General features: G+C 33.1%; 1 protein-coding gene across 1 annotated transcript in view; it reads left to right on the top strand.

The window, feature by feature from the left end:
* Window positions 1–8,806: 8,806 nt before the first annotated feature.
* The window catches only part of MS3_00010064 (uncharacterized protein), a gene marked incomplete at both ends in the record, with an annotated part of 47,325 nt that continues 33,291 nt past the window's right edge, over window positions 8,807–22,840 (top strand). Inside the window, one exon of the mRNA XM_051218397.1 lies at window positions 8,807–8,877. Coding sequence (XP_051073253.1) covers window positions 8,807–8,877 — 71 coding nt within the window. The remainder of the gene's footprint in view (window positions 8,878–22,840) is intronic.

The following is a 22,840-nucleotide window of genomic DNA, read 5'->3' as shown; positions in this document are numbered from 1 at the left end:
GAAACGCATTTAAGCGTTCTTCAAGAACTTTTACAGTTGCTACAAGTTATAGCTTTGTAAGGAATTAAACTGTTGCTCCCTTTTTAGTGTATATGGAATCAAGCAAAAATATATTTATACTAAGTAAGCCCTAAGGGGTAAAACGCAACTTACTAGCCGACTAATAATCGTGTATTAAGTAATATATTACATTGTTGAATGCTTCCTCCCAGGACAATAGATTCTAGTGCAAGTGGTTTTGGGTGTTGTGTTTGTTCAACCTTTTCATAAAAAAGCTACCCTGAGTGATATGTTTTCGTTTAAGCAAGTAGTCATGCAAAGCACACACGTTAAGTAGTTTTACTAGGTAGTAACTAGAACAAAGTGGGATTTTATGGAAATCATTCAATTCATACTTCTTAGCTGCTTGAATCATTATCCGGTATGTTGGGTGTAATATTTAGTCACTTATGAAGTCGAGATAAATACTCTACAAATAACTTATATATCTGCACCCGCCAACGTAGTATTATGTTTGAACCTGAGACTTGGTGATTTGGCTCTAATTTAATTAGCCAGTTGTGATCTATATCGTTTGTTTCCATTCTGTTTACGGATAAGTAGGTTGAACCATAATCCATGAAGCCTCTTGGTAAATGCTATAGAGTTTATTATTCTCTGTTTCTATGTGCCTCAGGATAGTATACTCTAATACATATATGTACTCTGGTGACTCGGCTGTTTGTCCTATCAATGAATTTTAGGGTATTTATCTGTATGACTGGTCAAAATCCATGTATCACATACTCTTGACCACTCTAGTTGAGAATTAAACTAAATGACCGCTCAGTAGTTTTCGGTTGTTCTGATACAGTGATTTGATTTACTAGATCAAGCTTATTGTGCTGCAATTAGTTGACAACGTCCAACAGCAGTACAGCAAAAATATTGTGATTGAAATTAAACATTTCAGCATATGTAAGTTGCTCTATATAGATGGTAACTTAGGGTCTGATATAAACCTTGGCTTCATGTCAGTAAGCACATGAATGCAAGTCCTGTCTAATCTAGCTGATTCTCAAGCACAGTAAATCGACTGACTTTGATCAACCGTATATTTATATCTATTACAATGAGATAACAGGAAATAGATAAGTCCGCTGGAATAGTTCGGCCGAGTACATACAAAACATGGTCCAGGTTCCACAGTTATATTTACCTTTGACTTCAGTCCGGAGTTATCCAATCGATTACAGATATTTCGAATACTCGTCAGACTATAATGATGCTCCCGAAGTGCTCGCACTTCTGACTTATTAAGGGTGAATTGAATTACCTCAAAAAAGCCGAGATTGACTAAAAATTTAATGACGTGAATTGTGTAAGGGGTCTACTAATCTCAAAGTTCGGTCGGTTCTTGTAATAATTAGTCTTCGGTGGTCAATAAGAATAGTAGGTCGGTCGACCGATGTTGATCTTTGCAGTTTGTCCTCGAGTCGAAATCCAGTTTATCAAGGGGCTTACTGATTGGATAGCTACTACTTGTTCAGATAGGCCGTCCCAGTCATTCATTATCCAAAGAGAAAAGTGTTGTCCCACCGAGTTTATCTAATCACTTTTTGAACATTTTTAGGATGGCCTTGAAGATAATTGATCCTAGGTCGAGAAGATAAATCGTGTTAACACGCAAACCATTATTTAAGATATGATAACCAAAGATTCTACCATAAGACGATAGGTATTTTAATTGGAGTTTTAGTCCTTTATGTAGTGCTGTGAAATTTGTGTCTGGCAACGATGCTATTCACAAGTCAGTCAAGCGATTAGTTGTTGAGTAAATGCATACTCTACAAAAATATTAGATTCCGATTATGAAAATCACAACAGGGCATTACTATTTGCTGATGCGCTACTCTCTGTTGCTCAACTACTCATTATTTATGCAGCATAAGTTATCTGCAATTCAAAAACCGACTTCCATTCCTTATTCCGATAACCCGGCGAGGATCATGAATGGTAACTTCTGAGAACTACTTATGGAACATTGCGATACATATATTTTTGTTGTATAATTATCAAGTAGCTGAACTAAGGGTATTCATCTTCCCTTTATTAAAAGCTTTATTTTGACCCATAGACTATTATTATACCATTTACCGTATTTATGTCCAGTCTATTATTTAAAGTTTCCCACATTCACAGTCACTTTTGGCTACATCTTGTACAAATGTTATTTTCTATTTCATAGTTCGATGTGGTCTGTTTGGTTTGTACATAAACCCAGTATGTTTGAAATACATGATTAATATCGTATAGGCTGTGATTGGTGTTCTGGACTGAACAAGCAGGGTAGGCAGGAAGAAGAACCGATAAGGAATTTAGAGTACTCGTATGGGTTATACGTCATCGGTCCGGTCGATAAGTCACCGTTCTCTAATTAGCAGTATCATAGGGGCATAAAGCCACAAGTTATGACAGTTTGGGGATCGTTTTTGCGGTTACGTAATGGATTAGTTGTAAAACAAAACAACGTGACACACCTCGTCCTCATGTTTTTATTTTACCTGGTCAGAAACGAGATCTTCCTACTTCAGAGTGCATTCTAATCATGAATTTATTTTCTCGATATCCGTTATCAGACTACGTGTGATTAGTGATCAGCTCATATTTGTACACGTATGATACTCCAATTTATTATAAAGCATGCAAATTGATGTACGTTTTGACCTGACGAGTTTTCTTACACGATCCTACTATTCGCAGACATGCACATCGTATTTTCTCTACAACTATCTCTCCATTAGCATAAAATTTAAAATAGTTGAACTGGTTTTGCAGTAAGTGACAATATAAAACTAAAGCGTTTTGTGTTCACCAAGGTTGTTTGTCGCAAAACATAAGAGTCATATAAGTCAAAGAACTAAAAGTTTATCATGATTTAAAGTAGCAATTATACAGTTCCTTAAAATAACATTATGTAATGGAAATAAAATATAAACTGTTTCTTGAACGGATGTTAGTTCCTAGTGAAAGCTACCTTCAAACTAAATGTTTGATAATAATGTATACCATAAGTTGCCAATATATTTCTGTGATGAAAAATAAAGTGCTGCATCGTCCGAGATTTCGCAACTCATATAGTGCAAGTCTAACTGTTGAAACTTCTGGAGACAAGTTACCTATTACACGTAAGTACAAAACCCTATCCGTCTAGTATACCTGCACAAGTACTTAATGTATACGGGTTTGAGTACATCTACAAAAATGCGAAAACACTACAACTAAAATCGAATTACCAGTCGCCATTCGAAATTTAAATAGTTTGTCAAATCCTTATACAACCAACGAACAGAAGTTGCCACCTATTTGTAGAAATAAGTGCGAGCGGCATGTTGCTAAATTTAACGCGAATTCTACATTTATCCACCGAGGTAGGATAAATATAGCTAGTTGCCTTAAGATAGATTCACGGCGAGTGTCGTCAGCGATTTGAGCAGCTGTCACTGGGAGAATTTGCGTTGAATTGAGCAACATGCTGCTTACATCTCCCACTAATATAGAAGCAATAACAGTGTCTTCATTTTCAAGCTTGTGATTGCTCATTAAGCGCGGTAATGCGTCAGCATGACCAAAGTCAGAGGTAGATTTGTATCTGATAGTGAAATCATAACCCAACAGCATTGTAGCCCATCGTTGGGGGCGGTTTGCAGTATAAACTGGTATACCTTTCTTAGATCCAGGAATTGATAATAGAGGTTTATGATCAGTGAATAAAGTAAATTTTCTACCATGCAGCATTTTGTGGAACCTTTTAACTGCAATACTTAATCCCAATCCTTTTTCAATTTGACTGTACTTGCACCCCGCCGAAGTCAACGTTCTGGAAGCATGTGCAATAGCTTTCTCTTTGCCATCTGGAAACCTATGGGATATAACAGCACCGATACCATAATCAGAAGCATCTGCGGCAACAACAATTCCCAGTGAGAGGGATCAAAATATATAAGAAGTAGGTCCAACATTAATGAACTATTCAAGATATCAATCTTCTCAATCCAGTCTAATTCTAATAGATCTAAATCATGCCGATTCGTGAGATAACAAACATCAGTGAACTTGTGTTCCTTGGATTGTACGTTACACATGACTTCTGTTAGCTTCACAATATATCTTGAGGCGTTTCGGGCAACAAGCTCTGTTGGTCGGATGCGTGGGCACCCTGGCTTACGCCACATGATATTGGAAACCGTGTTCAACTGAAGACGTGTAGGTTTTCCATTCACTAATAGGTTTACATACTTCCATTTACTTTGAAAGTCGCGAACGTGCTTTTGATTTGACTCTGTGGCTGTCGCTTTGCATTTCCGCTACGACATTTAGACTGGCATTTATTTGATGAGCAGTAGCCTTCTCTATAACGAATGCGATGACATTGGCGGCACTTGTGATTCTTGAACGGACACAATTTCACAAAATGCCATGCTCCACAAAACCAACATGGTGATGGAGGTTTGATAGAAGGTTGCTGTGGGCTTGCGGCTCTTTGTTCGGACGATCTAGAGAATCTGAGCGCATTTATTGAACCGAAATCGGCAGATTTAACCTTCTGTTGCACCATGGCGGTATCATGTTTGAGATTTAACAACCGCTGACACTCGGTTGTGACCATTTGTAGTCATATTCGGTTCCTGCTCAATACATGCTCAAACCCTGGTACGAATATCGGCATCTTCTGGATTATTTAAACCACAGATAATAATCAAACATTTAAATTGGTCTGCTGTAATTTCATTTATTTTGAATCGTCCGCATTCTCGATTCACTTTTCCATTATGTTGTAACGGGTGGACTGCAGGTTATGATAAGCAGCGTATATTATCGATCGATTCAGTGACACGGAAGAACACACAAGGAACGACCTAGAGTCCCGATTGGTCCCGCTCCCCTGTCTAGCCCAGCCAGTTGAGTCTAGAACGCAAGTCACAGCCTCTGAGTTATGAATCATTATATTTCAGACATACTCTATTTATATACTAACCAAACAGACCACCTCGTACCATAAAAATAGAAAACAACATCTGTACAATATTTAACGAGTGAAATAAATAACGGCCAATAGGAAATGTTCATTTAACGTCCAAGGATATCATTAGAGTTAACATGATAATGATTGCCACATTATTCCTCAGCATCCATAACACATTATATGTAAGATAATCATCGGCTGGGGATTTCGATATTTGAAAACATTGACAGCGAGTGTTGAATAATGAGTATTGTTCGCGAAATTACAGCAGACCAATTTAAATGTTTGATTATTATCTGTGGTTTAAATAATCCAGAAGATGCCGATATTCGTACCAGGGTTTGAGCATGTATTGAGCAGGAACCGAATATGACTACAAATGGTCACAACCGAGTGTCAGCGGTTGTTAAATCTCAAACATGATACCGCCATGGTGCAACAGAAGGTTAAATCTGCCGATTTCGGTTCAATAAATGCGCTCAGATTCTCTAGATCGTCCGAACAAAGAGCCGCAAGCCCACAGCAACCTTCTATCAAACCTCCATCACCATGTTGGTTTTGTGGAGCATGGCATTTTGTGAAATTGTGTCCGTTCAAGAATCACAAGTGCCGCCAATGTCATCGCATTCGTTATAGAGAAGGCTACTGCTCATCAAATAAATGCCAGTCTAAATGTCGTAGCGGAAATGCAAAGCGACAGCCACAGAGTCAAATCAAAAGCACGTTCGCGACTTTCAAAGTAAATGGAAGTATGTAAACCTATTAGTGAATGGAAAACCTACACGTCTTCAGTTGAACACGGTTTCCAATATCATGTGGCGTAAGCCAGGGTGCCCACGCATCCGACCAACAGAGCTTGTTGCCCGAAACGCCTCAAGATATATTGTGAAGCTAACAGAAGTCATGTGTAACGTACAATCCAAGGAACACAAGTTCACTGATGTTTGTTATCTCACGAATCGGCATGATTTAGATCTATTAGAATTAGACTGGATTGAGAAGATTGATATCTTGAATAGTTCATTAATGTTGGACCTACTTCTTATATATTTTGATCCCTCTCACTGGGAATTGTTGTTGCCGCAGATGCTTCTGATTATGGTATCGGTGCTGTTATATCCCATAGGTTTCCAGATGGCAAAGAGAAAGCTATTGCACATGCTTCCAGAACGTTGACTTCGGCGGGGTGCAAGTACAGTCAAATTGAAAAAGGATTGGGATTAAGTATTGCAGTTAAAAGGTTCCACAAAATGCTGCATGGTAGAAAATTTACTTTATTCACTGATCATAAACCTCTATTATCAATTCCTGGATCTAAGAAAGGTATACCAGTTTATACTGCAAACCGCCCCCAACGATGGGCTACAATGCTGTTGGGTTATGATTTCACTATCAGATACAAATCTACCTCTGACTTTGGTCATGCTGACGCATTACCGCGCTTAATGAGCAATCACAAGCTTGAAAATGAAGACACTGTTATTGCTTCTATATTAGTGGGAGATGTAAGCAGCATGTTGCTCAATTCAACGCAAATTCTCCCAGTGACAGCTGCTCGAATCGCTGACGTTAGATCCGTATTCTATTTGTTGAGCAGGACAGATCTTTAGAGTTGTTTGTTGCAGAGGGAATGTCCGGAGGAATTTATCAATAATTTGAATATCTTATTTAAAAGTGGTGCATACCCTCCAAAGAGTACTACTTGGTGGATGATTTTGACTAACTAGTTCGTAATGAACAATTCAATAGTCCTTTTTTTAATTTCGAGTTGATCAATATTCTAGTGATTATCCAGTTTGTTTCAAAAACTCAGATATTCAAAATAACTAGTAAATACAATATTCCAACTCACCTAAACATGTGCACATCGATTACTGATACTTTCAGTGTGGTCGTTTTACAAATGAGTCAGCACTGTGCTTAGTATGTGATAACTGTAAGCAATGAATGGGAAAATATGGTATTTGTACGGACTAATGTTTATTTTGTACTTGATTGCCAGCTGATTACGAATTTCAAATGTAACACGTTCATTCGTGCTCATCTAGTCCGGCCTGTCTTAAATTGCACTATTTCGGGAATTCTTAGTTAGCACATTAGTTCGAATTCTTCTAATTATCATTGGAAACCATTTTGACCTTAGCTAAGTATCTGTTGTCATATGTGAAAATGCTCTCTTCCTCTTTAGAAACCAATGTTAACTTCACATCTGAATTAACCATATCCATAGTTTCAGTTAACTGAACTTAGCTAAAACTTCCTGCTACAAAAATAGAAATATTTTTGGTAATAACAATAGTAATTTGAATAATATCATAATCACCATTGATTTCACTGTACTGGTGCTGTTTCTGAAGATTCCTGTTAAAAGTATAGTTCTGGACTTAACTACTTATCAGTAGTATAATTTTTTCAACAAAATCTTATTTTTGAACGTCGATGACTATCATTTACAACACAAAGAGTATTCGGTGGAACACAATATCTATCATAATTTTGTCACTGTAATACTGGTAAAATAATAGTAATGGGTGTGTTGGGGGATAAGTTAATTCTCAGATCTATTCAAGCGTACTCTAGTAGATACTAATGAATCAATACATGAAGATAAGAAAAATCCTTGAACGTATTGTATTTAAATGACGAATAATTTGTGCAATTATGATTATATTCCAATTCGTAAAGCGGTGAAGATACTAACCTATTTTCTCCCCACTCATTTTTGATGACATTTACTATCCTCTGGTTCGATGGATCAATTTAGATTGTTTAAGGAAAACTGTACCTCGGAATCCTAACCGAGTTATGTTGTTATCGTACGTTTTATCACTCTAACTATAAAATACAGAATCAACTTATTTCACACACAAATAAATATGACGACCGATTAAGGTTGCCGTTCTAGTAACTGTTCTTTACGATATCAAATTGCAATTTATTTGTTTCTGTATCGGCTGCTGACTAAGTGAATTATTTGTAATTGTATTTCTCTACGAAATTGTGCAACTACATTTAAATTCTAAAAAAAGGTGTGTGTTAAATAAAAAAAAGTGATACTTTCCAACAAAATATTACAGAAAATAGCAAGTTCCCACCTCAACTAAAATCCCTATTTAGAAAAAACGGGTTTGTATGTGTAAAAATACTTCGTCAATTATCTCTACACTGATAGATAGTTAAATAAAGTTTGAAGTCTACAAATAATATCTGTATGAAAAAAAATCCTTTTTTTGATACTATCAATTACTGTTACTACTAATATAATAAATATTGTTATTACTAATTCTGTTATTTATACGGTAACCAATATGTATTCATTTTAGAGAAAACAAAACCAACACACTTTCACATTTCAATCATCCCCCCCACCTCTTTTTACACAACACATAGTCAAACACTATAGAAAAAAAATAAAGATATAATTTGGTCCATGAAAAAAGAAAGTTATATTCAACAAGATACTCCGTATTATTTATAGTTTAATAAGGAAAAATTTTTTCGGATTACACTTTTTTTCCTTTACATTTTACACAATTTGTCAATATTTAAATAATATGCATCAGTTGTAAAAGCTTAATTACTAACGTTGTAAACTTAATGAGGCAGCTGTTGTGATCAGTTTTACTTGTTTTAACCACATCCTAGTGTATACCAATGATTGTTCATATATATATATCCCTACATTAAGTTTTCTTCTAGTCATTATGTTGTACAGAAATCATCTTTTAAAGCTTAGCAACTAACTGCAAGAATTACTACTACTTATGATTTTATTCTAGTATAACAGCTGGGTAATAATAAATGGCTGGAGGGAGTGGGGCAATAAACAGGAGTGTTGGTTCAATACCTGAAAATTCACATATACATATAAGGTAGGTGTAGACATAACAACTAAATTAATGAACAAGATAAAAATGTTGTATATGTTTCGAATAAAATATGGTAAGAAAACAAAGAAAGAAATTGCATAACTCTTTCAAATTAGTTTTAAAAGTGAGACAAAATCACAAATCTATGTTTAACTGACCTGGTATAAAGTTAATCAATGAAATTTATAATTGATTTGTCTATCTTTTATCTAATTGAGTTCATAGAACATTAAAATAATAATTATCAGAATGGGTTTGTGGAGATTTTTTAGAAATTTCACTGGTTGAGATCATGAGTCAATTGAAGCTAGACCACCAGGTTTTCCATGGTGCTTTCCAAGTACTTTAATATAAGGGGTTTGAAATGTAAATCTAGTGGTATAAAGGTTAAGTGCTTGCTGTTAGACCTAAAAGTTTAAGGTTGGGTCCCAAATGATTTTATGGGTAGTTACTAAGGAGGAAACTCATACCAGGACAAAAAGGGTTTCTGATGCTTCGTAGTTTTCAGTATTTGTTTCATTAAGGTTAGTCCGTGACATAAACTACAAATTACTTTATTACATTTTGCTGATTAAGTGAAAATTGTTTTTACTAGAATTCTACTCTAGTGTTCTACTTATGTCTATTTCAATGTTGGAATAAGTCAAAGGAATCTCATTTAAATCATGAACTGGTCAGTGTTAGAACATGATTGAAAACCTGGAAGCACTGGATAAACATTTCGTTCAGGTCAATTTATGTTATCAATTCCTCATTAATCGACTAATCATTGATTGAACATATAATTATTTGTATATTGTAAACCCTCATACTCAATTTGTATTTTAATTTTTATTATTGTTATTGTTACAAATAGCTTTATTCAGTGTTATATTTTTGGTACAACATAGAATTATCAGCACAAAGCATTACAACAAGTTTCCTTTTCTTATTTGTTGATCGATCCTTGTGATAAATATTGATTGATCTTCACTTAGATGTTAGCAGTTCAAGAATCGACATCTGAATAGTGTTCATTCTTTTCAATGTATATTGCCAGGCACCATAATGTCGCTGATTGTACTTTTTTGTAACTTGTACAGTGAAAAGTCGTAAGCTTTTCATAAGTGCTCTGGAATAGATTATGCGATTAATAGACATAATGATGTGTTAAAACAAACAAGAGCACCCAGATAACTTGTTGAAATATCTAGATGATAGGAACAGATAGCTCAGATATTCAAACAGACCACCAGCTGAAGATTGAAAAGTGTACATCGTATCATTGATATGTTATTATTAAATGGCTAGACACAACGGACACGTGGTCCCGTAAATTATACTAATGACATAATAATTACATTGCAGATTAACTTTACACATCACCATAATTTCACTCAGATATTGTTTTTTTTGTTAAACAAAATTTAAGTTTAAAAATTTCACAGAAATTCAGGATTTGATCGTAAAAATGAAAATTTAACTTACTGACCTACGCCTGTTACTCCTCATGGAGGAGCATAGGCGGCCCATCAGCGCTCCATCCAACCCTGTCCTAGACAATCCTTTCCAATTGTTATTCATTCTTTTCATATCTCCTATTTCTCGACGTGATGTGTTCCTTGGCTTTCCTCTTTTCCGCTTCTCATCAGGATTCCAAGTTAGGGCTTGCCTCGTGATGCATTTTAGTGATTTCCTCAATGTATGTCCTATCCAGTTCCGATGTGTTTTTCTAATTTCCTCAGCTAGAAAATGGTTTGTTCTCTTCCACAGAAGGCTGTTGCTGATGGTATCCTGCAAACGGATATTGAGTATCCTGTGTAGACAACTATTTATAAATACTTGCATCTTCTTAATGATGGTTGTAGTAGTTCTCAACATTTCAGCTCCATACAGCAGAACTGTCTTCAAGTTCGTATTGAAGATTGTGACTTTGATATTGGTTGACAGTTGTTTTGAGTTCCATATGTTCTTCATTTGAAGGAATATGGCCCTTGCTTTGTCAATATGAAAATTTATGGGGATTATTAGAAAAAAATACATCGGGAAAATTGTATGATATATATATATTCTTACCAATGTTAAAACAATGAATTAAACAAAGTTCTTTTAAGATAATTGCGGATTTTATTTAATACATTTAAAGGCTAGGGCAGTATAAGATTTCCGTCATAAGAACGATTTTTCATACTTCTTCCACTTTTTTTAAAAAATTTTGTAATTTTGTTTCTATTGCTTTTGAACTTTATAACTTCTCAACATTCATCTCTTGTTTTTTACGTAACTACTATCCTATTGACCATCCGTTAAAATTCTGTTCCTTCTCTGGTTCTTATATTACGCAACGTAGCAACTTCTTGATTTAATAATTATTTTGAATATTAATAATCCTGTTTCTTCCAACTACTCAATGTTAATATAAATGTCATTATGTAATTATTACGTAACGTATCAACTCGATGAGTATTATTTCATTATTGTAAATCATATATATTTATATTAGTCAGTCAGTCAGTCAGCTACAACGTAGGACCAGGCACATATATGCATCGGTCCAGGTTGCCATACCTCATTAGCACAGCAAGATGAACACCGGATTCATAGGAGTGGTTAGGTCAAAGGTGGTAATATATAGGAGAAAGATTGCATATAAGGATACAGTACAGGAAGAAAGAATTAGTTAGTAGAAAGAAAGATATGAAGTGATTTATATTAGTGTAGAGCCATGATGAAAAACTAATTGTAAAGAAATTTCTTCGCTCAATTCTTTCCTTCTTTATTTACCAAATGCAAAATGGGAATTTTCACCATATTGAATTAGAATAAAACAATATTTTTTATAGAAAAGTTAAAAAATAATAATTAATTAATGAAATTGTTGTATTCGGTCGTCGCTGATTGTTGTGCCGGAAAAACGCTGATCACTTATACTCGGAACGAGGGACCTCGGCAATTCCCACTATGCGAAAGTAAGAACACAAAACTGGTAAAAGTAAAGATTTATTAGCCCCAAACACTATGACGACGACGAATCGAATCTAGTCTAAAATACACTGGTTTATATATTGATTGTACACCCATTTTGATTAATAATTAGGATTGAATCATATACTCAGTTATAACAAAGCACTTACTGAGTATAGTTCATGTCAAGTGAATACAAGAATGTTGTATATTATACAGAAGAAAATATCATACGGGGAAAATAATCAAACGCTACACTGAATGATCCTCATGTTGAATCAGAACGGAATTAATGTTGAATAAAACTCATAATGAGTAAATCAATCGAAAATGGACTTTTCTTTCTATCATATCAAGCAATAATGAATCTACTGGGTATAACTCGAGTCCTAACAGAAATACAGTGTTTCCCTAAGACATATTAGAATGAATTAACTTATTTCAATATAGTTTTCATAATTATTTGATAGTGAATAAATAATGAACTAATGGCTATTTTATTTCATACTAGTTCAAAGTTACTTATTACTGGGTTGTTTTTTTTAGAACCTAAACAAAGTTAGATACAGGATTTCTAATAGAGAAACAGTATTTTTCTTTGTTGTCGGTGTTGTTGATAAACATTATCAAATGTATCCAAGCATTACAATTATAGAGTAGATTGGCAACAGTCTACTGTAAAACACTAATTTATTTGAGATTTTAGATGGTAGTTGGAGGTAGTCAACAGGAAACCCTGGACCCAGGTTTCGTGCTACTTGGCACTCGTCAGCAAGGTGTACCTGTAATCTTGAGGGAACTGGTGCTCCCTGACGAATTCGATCTCGTGTCACCCAGCTTCACAGTCAGGAACTAGACAAGCATGACATTGATCACCACCCAGTGATCAATCAATTGTGACTACATTTCAGTCCTACAGGAGGTTAGCCACGGCTCGGATAGCTCAGTGGTAACGTCTCTGACTGTGAAGCTGGGTGACACGAGATCGAATCCGCCAGGGAGCACCAGTTCCCTCAAGATTACAGGTACACCTTGCTGACGAGTGCCAAGTAGCACGAAACCTGGGTCCAGGGTTTCCTGTTGACTATCTCCAACTACCATCTAAATCTCAATACATAATGCCCGCAGTGTCGAGTCACCTAGACTGGTGGCCACATTGCAACATGATCGATAGGATTCGATCTGCACTAATAAGGACTAGACAAGCATGACATTGATCACCACCCAGTGATCAGTCAATTGTGACTAATTTATTTGGCTTATATTTCATAAATAATTGATTAAAAGTACTTATTATGATCTCCTTTAATGCAAAATAAATATCTATGAAAGTTAATAATTTTCTGTTTATTCCATCTAGAAAAAAGCCAATACAGAAGATAATAATATTATGTAATGCATTAGTACACCTTCAATATTGGACTTCAATCAGTGCAAAAGATCACAATATGAATAATTTGGATTTCATGTGTTTGTTATGTACATACTATAAGACTTATTGCTATGATATAATATGGTTTTAAATACACCCCCGTCCTTATTTATATTGCTCCATGTTTACATAGTATTTATTACCTTATTTACTTTTAAGAAAATAAAACACACTTACTGCATGGTTTTTACTTACTTACTTCTTAACGTTTGTGAAAAATCTTTTTTTTTTTTTAATGTCCTAAACATAAATAGAAACTTATTCAAGTTTTCACTTCTTGGATAATCTCTATGTTATCTCTTTTTATATTATCTGGAATACATATTGAAATAACCTCATTTTTCTTTATAGACAATTACATAGATAGCCTTTGTCATTTTAATTCATTATGTAATAAAATATAAAGATCTTAAGCGGTTAAACAAAAAAACAAAACATACATGACATATACTGAACTCATACTTCAATATGCTTCATTGATTATTATGAATTGATTGAAATCTAGTGAAAAAGAAACGAATTGTATTGAATCATTCAACCAATTGTTAGTTGTTTAAAGATATACTTTATATCTTTGAGCTTCTCTTTCCTCTCTTTAGTTTCCTCTTTAATGCGTTACTTTTCAATTCCTTATTTAAGAGAGAAGAGAAGCAATTTCTTTATTGTAATAAATATATATATATAAAATTACTATAATAGTTCACTATGTATATTTGTATTGTTTCTATAGTTTATTTTAGTATCCAAGGTTTTATCGGTTACATATTTCTAAAGAATTGACTGACAAATATATTTCATTTTTATTTGGTAAATCATTCATTCATTTATTTGTTGATGTATATATATATATGTTGAATTTTTATATGAACGATAATGATTGATGTAGGTTGTATCACTTTAAGTCATTGAATTATATATATATATATATATATATATATATATATATATATATATATATATGACATTTTCTTCTAGTCTATCTAATTATCGATGCATATAGATAACACAATGAATATGAATCGGAATACAAAAGCCAATAGTTAACAGTGAAAAACTAACACAATCTGTTTAATCATTAAAATATATAGAAATGAAAAGATAATTGATAGACATGATTTTATTCGTTACTGACTAATTACTTTTTATAAATGGTATAAATTGTTTAAATAATAATATGATAGTAAAGATATATTAACAACTACATGTCAGTCATGGTTACTTCTATCCTCAGATGATATTGGCTTGCAGTTTTAAAGAATCCTTGAATTGACAGAACCAAAAAAGTGTTTTTATGGTCATTTTCATTAGAAACTATTGTTAGTCAAAGATTTATTGTAAAACTGATGAGAACTGAATAATTGATTTCAGTAGGATAAGACTTCAGTATTCATGATTGTACAAAGAAAAGAGTCCAGAAATTTTTAAATGTAAATACAGTGGTTCACTTTTTGTTATATTTTCAACATAACTGTTCTATATGTATCTTATAGTGTATGAAATTTATTATCATTACTAATACTACTATTGGTTTTATTAATGTCCTCTCTCTCTCTCTCTCTCTGACTGTTAACAGCTATCTCACTGTTGTCAATAAAGGTATCATATTTTCACAGATTGAAATCATGAATCAATTGAAACTAGACCACCGTGGAAAACCTGGAAGCACTGGACGGCCGTTTCGTCCTAGTGTGGGACTTCTCAGCAGTGCGCATCCACGGTCCCGCACCCCGCGATATTCGAACCCAGGACCTGTCAGTCTCGCGCCAGGCACTTAACCAACTAGACCACTGAGCCGGCCGGCAGCCAACAGTGTTAATGTCTAACTTCATATTTTGTTTATGTCACTACTTGAAAATATTATAAACAGCTTATTACTTTATGCTTATGACTTTATTGAAATAAATGTTCATCTTTATTTAATGAAAATGATCAAAAGATAACACAATGCTTTTGTGAAATCTAATTTTTGATTGCAAAATGAATAAGAACTTCAAGTTATATAAGTGATCTGGGCATAAGAATATTCTATTAATTTCACACAAAAATTTCCCACTAAATATGTAGATATCCATTTGAATTCTATGTGAGTGTGTGTGATATTTCCTTTTGTGTAGTAACACAAAAACAAATGAATAAACAAGGCAAAATGAAAAAAAAGTAATAATTTGTGCAACTTATCGATGGACTTTGGGGTTGGTGGAAATACATAAATTAACGGTAATGATAACACAATGATAAATGATAGACATGATCTTTTCATATATGCCAAACAATTTTTTTGACTGATAACGTTTCATCACTACGTGTCAATCACCTATATTATTACTATGTATATACATAAATTGAACATGACGGTTTATTAATTTATATATTCATATTGTAGCTACTAGTAATGCCTATTATTTCTCTACTTAGAGTTTGTTTATCTCTTTCAACAAGAATTTGCCTGTTTGCTTCTTCACATAGAAATTAAATTAATTTCCGTAACTTTTTTTTTGTATTGCACCATATCAATTCCTCACTTTCTCTCTTTTACTACACTTAATGCACTGATTTAACTAATCTTAATTCTGGTAAGAAGTAAAAAGAGATTTTCCATTAGACAGAAGCTTGTAAATTTAAACTATAAATGTTCATTGACAAGATACACAAGTCAATACACAAAAATGGATATTATTTACGGATGTGTACCTGTATCTATTTGTATATGAATATTCAGTACACTGATAACCACTCAAAAAAAAGCAATGTATATTCCAGATATTTCACTCTATCACAGCAGGAAGTAACGGTATCACGTACAGATAATTCAACATCTACATACAAACAATAGTCAAGATACAAATGAATTTATATTCACTGTGACCATAGTGATATAAATATAATTACCATTTATATTAAACTGGCAGAAATTTGATTACTGTTGGTAGAAAAATCAAAGGTAACCGAATATATATATATATATTCGACCATTATACCGTTTTACATTTGACTTTAAAGATCATACGTTCAGTAGTATACTACTACTAAATGATGTGGTTTGTAGTTAAATATTACCCCGATTTTGACAGTTACATTTTCTTGAAAAATCTTGGATCAGATTGTTAGACGAAACGTTAGATTTACTTCTAATTCTTTCGCTGAGATTTTACAAATACATTCTTCTTCTTTAATGTCTCACATTAGAATTACTTTATTAAGATTTCTTAATAGAAATAACATTGTATGAATTAATAGATGAGTTCAGTTCATTGAGTTAAAGATTACAATCAACGAGTTAAAAAAAGAATGAAAAGTAACCTGTTATGGATGAATCAATAATAAAATCTGTTAATCCTGCCTATTTTATACTTCCTCATGCTATTAAGGCGTTTATTTGAAAAGTACAGCCTTTATTATAAATCGTTGTCAACTACAGAATAACTACAAATTAGAAAGCATAAGTTGAGTATGTTCAGAAATGCAATCCTTGAATTAAAAAAAAGGGTTTCTTATAGGTTATATAACAGGTGAATTGGTAGTTTCATACTAATCCTCCTATCTAAAATTTTCAAGTTTCGAAAGATTAGAATATTACCCAGCTATTATTTACTGTAATCATCACCTCGAATATGTAACAGATGTCAGTTTGGTTTGCATACCAAAAAATAGAGTGTGTATCACAGAAATATCTAAACTATGACCACACAATGGTTTCATACTAAAAGACTTTGGATGGATGTTATCTGATTATAGAAGAAAGTCTGAAAAAACAATCAGTTTCTGTAAACCCATGCTTAACATTTAACACAATTTAAAATGGTTCACTGAACAGATTAATACAAATGTTTCAGAAGATGAAAAAAATGACATTTAATCTTTGTTATCTGTAAAATATATCACCATTGTGAATACTGAAATTATATTCTATTTCAATGTTACTAAGTATTCTGAGTTATATCCATGTAACTTTCAAGACAAATTAGTTTTCTTAGTAATACTATTATTACAGACTATGATTTACATTCTTGGATGTTTAGATAACCTTTTTTTAAATAACAGATATATAAACGAAGAATACTCTTCTGAATAAATTCTCTTCAGGTTCTAAAGTCATATATTCAAGTTAATGATCTAAAACCCGATCACTGTATAACCTTCTAACAAACATTTGATCGGATTTGTAGTTATGATCTTTATCTTACTCTTTATTATCCATTGTTTATTCTGATTATTCATATTATAATTTTATTTAACATAAACTTACTCAAGTGAACATTGCATAGTAGTTATTTTAAGATTAACAATATTATTTAATGGATAGTGGCTAGCAGTGGAATCTAGGACGCGCGTTCCGTCCTATCTGGGACTCGTCAACTGGATGTACCTGCATCTCAGAGTTGATATTCACTCCGGGACTCGAACCCAGTACCATTCGCTTCAAACGCCATCGTGTTATCCACTCAGCTACTGAGTCCTGATCAGTTGCAGTCTTAAACCTCAATAGGAAGATACAAGCCAAACAATATCAAGTGAATATTATTTAATGTTACAAAACACTTCGAAATTCATAATTTATGTAATTTGCCTTAAATTTGATCATTCTATGGGATAATTGATATGAATATCTAATTGTGGAATATGAAAAGTATCTAAAATAGTAGGAACTTTTAAATGATATTTTCTTTTTTAATATTCAGTTTATTGAATAATGAAAAATTGTGATGTAATACATTAATATCACTTTTATTGTTTTAATAAGCAGAAATTTCATAAAGGATTTTTAACAACAACAACAAAATCAGAAGGGGTTTTTTGTGGATATTATAGTAATTTCAGTAGTTGAGATCATAAGTCGATTGAAGCTAGACCACCATGGAAAACATGGAAGCAATGGACGGCCGTTTTGTTCTAGTATGGGACTCCACAGACATTAACATCACTGGATGCGTTCGCACGTGAGATCGATAAGTCCTGGGTTCGAATCTCGCGAGGCGGAATCATGGGTGCGCATTGCTGAGGAGTCCCACAATAAGATGAAATGGCCGTTCAGTGCTTCCATGTTTTCCATGGTGGTCTAGCTTCAATTGATACATGATCTCAACTGTTGAAAAAAATCATAATAAATGACAATGGATTTTTAAATCAGTATCACTTATTATTTAGTATTTGTACATAAATTATTATTATTATTATTATTATTATTATTATTATTATCAAATATTCAGCAACAATTTGGTTCATTTAGTATCTATATATCAATGGCATTCTATTAAATAAGTGATGGATGAAATATAAATCTGGAATAAATCCACTATTGTTATAAGACATTAACAAAGTCAAATCAGTTACAAATATTCCATATACAAACGCATATGAACACATACACACGCCGTCATCATCAGCATCACCGTCATCATCATCATAAAAATCAACACAAATGTGACTATGCCAAAAATTGTAAATATTTTTAAAAACCTCCTTGCTGTTCTGAAAATGAAATTATCATGCTGATGTAAGCAAGTTCACGTCTATTTTGTCTGTTGTATATATATATATATATATATATATATATATATATATATATATATATATATATATATATGACAAATGGGAGAAGAGAGGAAACAGATTCTTAAGACAGGTGTATCATTTCAATAATTGAACAACAACCACAAAAAGAAAAACAACATTGATACCTTTTTTTCTTTTATTTTCTTTTTCTACCATTATTGATATACAAAATCAGGTATTATGAATATGTTTCATGACTTAAAACTAGAAATGTAAAAATATTGTAAAATAAAGAAAAAATCACGTGTCATTTCTTGTTCCTTATAGAAATGGAATAACAAAACAACAATGATCGTTATAACAGAAAACAGTATGAAAATGTATTCACACATGAGAAGCACAACAATGTCTACACACTGACTTGTATATATATGGAGGTTGAGTGGCACAATAAATGACTGTATACACTTACCTTTCTATTGACTATATTTCAGTAGAGTAATTTAAGTGGTATGATTCAGTTTCATCAAGATTACATATTGTATACTTTAGATTTTGTCAAACTGAAAAAAGAAAATAATAATAATAAAAGAGATTGTGTTAGTGTTGATCTGAGAATGTCAGTAAAATTCGCCAAAAACCAACATGAAATATAAAGAGCACATATCTTCTATTTTATTTCATTTAATGAATATACCAGAAATTTATGGCTCCCGTCGAGGTTTTTAAATTATATATAAAGTGTAATCTTCCTTCATACACACACACACACGGACACGGACATCGACACATACTATTTGCCTCTTTCTCCTTTTAACTTTCTATTATTTGATAGATGGATTTATTGTAAAGCAAAGTGTGTTTGTTAAGTGCTAGATATTAGTATTATGAAATTTATATATATTTGAATGATTACCTTGTAAAGAAAATTTGATATACACACATGTACAATATCAAATGTTAAGAGATCTATGAATGAAAAGTGATGAATAAATCTACTTAACTATTACAACAGATATGTAAACTCAGTGTGGCATTGTATTCACTTATCTTTTTCCTTCTTCTTCATTTCCTCGTTTATGCAATCAGTTAAGATTTTTTTTATAAAAAAAAGTGTAACCAAAATATTAAAATAAATGAAATTACACCTTTTATTTATTTTTTCGTGAGTTGTTAAACTGAAGAGTTAAGTCAGTACAATTGAATGTTAATATATTCTGATGCTGACCATTAAAAAGAAATAGTATAGATGGATGTTATTTCATATAAAGATTTACTGAAATAGATTATTATCAGATGGGTTTTGTGGATATTATAGTAATTTCAACAGTTAAGATCATGAGTCAGTTGAAGCTAGGCCACCATGAAAAACCTGGAAGCACTGGACGGCCGTTGGATGTCGGCTCAGTGGTCTAGTGGTTGTGTGATCGCGCGCGAAACCAGTAGGTCCTGGGTTCGAATCTCGCAGGGGGCGGGGTCGTGGATAAGCACTGCTGAGGAGTCCCACAACAGGAAAAAACAGTCGTCCAGTGCTTGCAGGTTTTCTATGGTGGTCTAGCTTTAACTGATTCATGATCTTAACCATTGAAATAGATTATGCCTTAAGGTTTTATTTCCATTTTAAAAAACATATTACTATATTGTTGAATTCACTTTTCAATAATTTAACAACGATAACATTTATTTTTATCTATTCGAACACATATATATTGGTACAACGAGGCACCAAACAGATATCCACCATATAAATCATTCGATTTGTGTGAGCGCTGTGATATTGCCCGGAGGCCCGAACCGAAGCAAATGGCTTTATTAGGGGGCCACACCCGGAGCCTTCGACCTAAAGGTATGATTCACAAGGCAGTGGCACAACATAAAGAGATGCAGTTCCATGCCATTTGCTCCTTCATGATTCTGGAGCCTATGTACACCATTGATTTGGAATCAGGGTTTTCCAAATCTCCTAGGTGGATCCTCCACATCCACCAACCCGATTAAAATGCCGGACATTCGCCTTTCGTCCTCTCAATTTCGTAAACAACAATAATGCCGCGAGAAGGCAGTGAATAGGACTTCCCTGGCAGTGGTTGTATGCACGTGGTCATATGACAGCTTTTGGAGAGGGAGAGCTGACTCTTCCCACTCTCGGCCGTATCAGGTCAATAACAGCTCTGATTTTAAACTTAATAAGTTTTAAAATATACATAAAGTACAGATGTTATAATCTATAGTCTGTGTAGAAAATGATAACATTTAGAGAATATGAAGTTTAATAATAAAACGAAATTTCTTAACCAACTTTCCTTTCATCATTTACACAACATTTACTGCAAACAACACATTGAGTTACAGTAGTTCTATTCATTTATGGATTGACTGCTTGACAGGTCGGTAATTTAAAAAAAAGATTGTAATCACAAAATACTACATCCATAAATTTTATCAACGGATCTTGGATCATTGATCTCATCGATTTTACATAACCTGTAAAGTTTTAGTGAGTGAAATACTACTTAATGTAAAAGTTAGAGTCATTTATTTATATTTTAACCAAGGGGAATAATTACTAAAATACTGTTGTCGTTTCTCCAAAAATGAATACAGATAATTCAGAGTTATTCATGGAATGTTGTTTTCTCATCGATATCGAAACATCTGCAAAGTTTACTTTTATAGTCAACTGCCAATTAATTGAATATAGATGTGAGATATCTATTTGAAATATATTTAAAGTAGTAATATACATGGATGATACTTTTACAAAGTTTTCTTTGATAGGAGTATTGTAATTCCAATTGTTTTCACTAATATTAATTTACTCAGTTATCAAAGACGTAGAAAATGATGAAATTTCAACTGATCAGAATTAGAACTTGAAATGAAGTAGTCATATGATATAAATCCACCAAGAAAATCTCATCATGAAATATCCTTAATTGAAATTTACCAACTAAAAGATCAACTTGTCGTATCGTATTGATGCGATAGAACACGAGGTTTTGTATTCCCTAATTTCATCATTTTTACATATTGAATCAAACTTTATCCTAGAACTGATCTTTGTGAAGTTCCTAAAATTAGTTAAATAGTATACATTTTTCACCAAGGAAATAAAGATTATAACAGAATTAGATTGGCAAAAATAAATCAAGTAAAACTGAAGATGAATATGCAGAAGTATTACCACATAGTCCCTATTCGATACTGAGTAGTACAAAGTCGCAGGTCGAATTCTCTCTCTACCTACTTTGATCTGGGCAACGGGGTGGTATAAATATCCGTCATACGAGAATCTGTACCTGTTAAATGGACTATATAAAAAAAAGTCCATTTGAGGTTCGTTATAAAACAGTTCAGCTAAGCACTCATTTGATTTTATTACAAGTTATTAGTCAATACAAATCAATTAATATTACGTAAGTACAAGTGGAATGGTTTTATACTTTTACTGGACATCGGGATTGTAAATTACATTATTCTAAATACAAATGAGAGATTTTCTTACAATTATAAATATTTATATTTAGTAGATTTTGTGCTCTGAACTAGATAATTTAATCGTGAAGCTCTCATCATTCTTCCAAACATAAGTAAAAACATCTATTTCGACTATAAGCAAAGATGGATAGTGGCTAGCAGTGGAATCTAGGACGAGCGTTTCGTCCTATCTGGGACTCGTCAGCCGGATGTACCTGCATCTGAGTTGACGCCCACTCTGGGACTCGAACCCAGTACCGTTCGCTCCAAACGCCACCGCGTTATTCACTTAGCTACTGAGTTTTGATGGCCACTTGCTTGTGCAATCGGATGAGGCTTAATTCACTTGGTATTGTTTTACTTAATTTCCCTGCTAACCACTATCCATCTTTGTTTAGAATGCCTGTGAATTAAGGCTATATCGAGGCAATACGCATGGTACGAATATATGCCCATAAGAGACTGATCAATCACAGTCCTAAACATCAATGGGCAGATTCAAATAAAACAATACCAAATGAATCAATTTTGATTTCTAACTTAACTTTTATAGTGATGGTGATGTTCAAAAGAGCAATGGAAAATTCATAAATAAACCATTCAGTTCAGAGAATGAAACTT

This window comes from Schistosoma haematobium, chromosome 1 (assembly GCF_000699445.3).
Source record: "Schistosoma haematobium chromosome 1, whole genome shotgun sequence".
NCBI lineage: Eukaryota > Metazoa > Platyhelminthes > Trematoda > Strigeidida > Schistosomatidae > Schistosoma > Schistosoma haematobium.
Note: the sequence above shows the minus strand (reverse complement) of the source record. Positions and strands in the feature narration are given on the sequence as shown.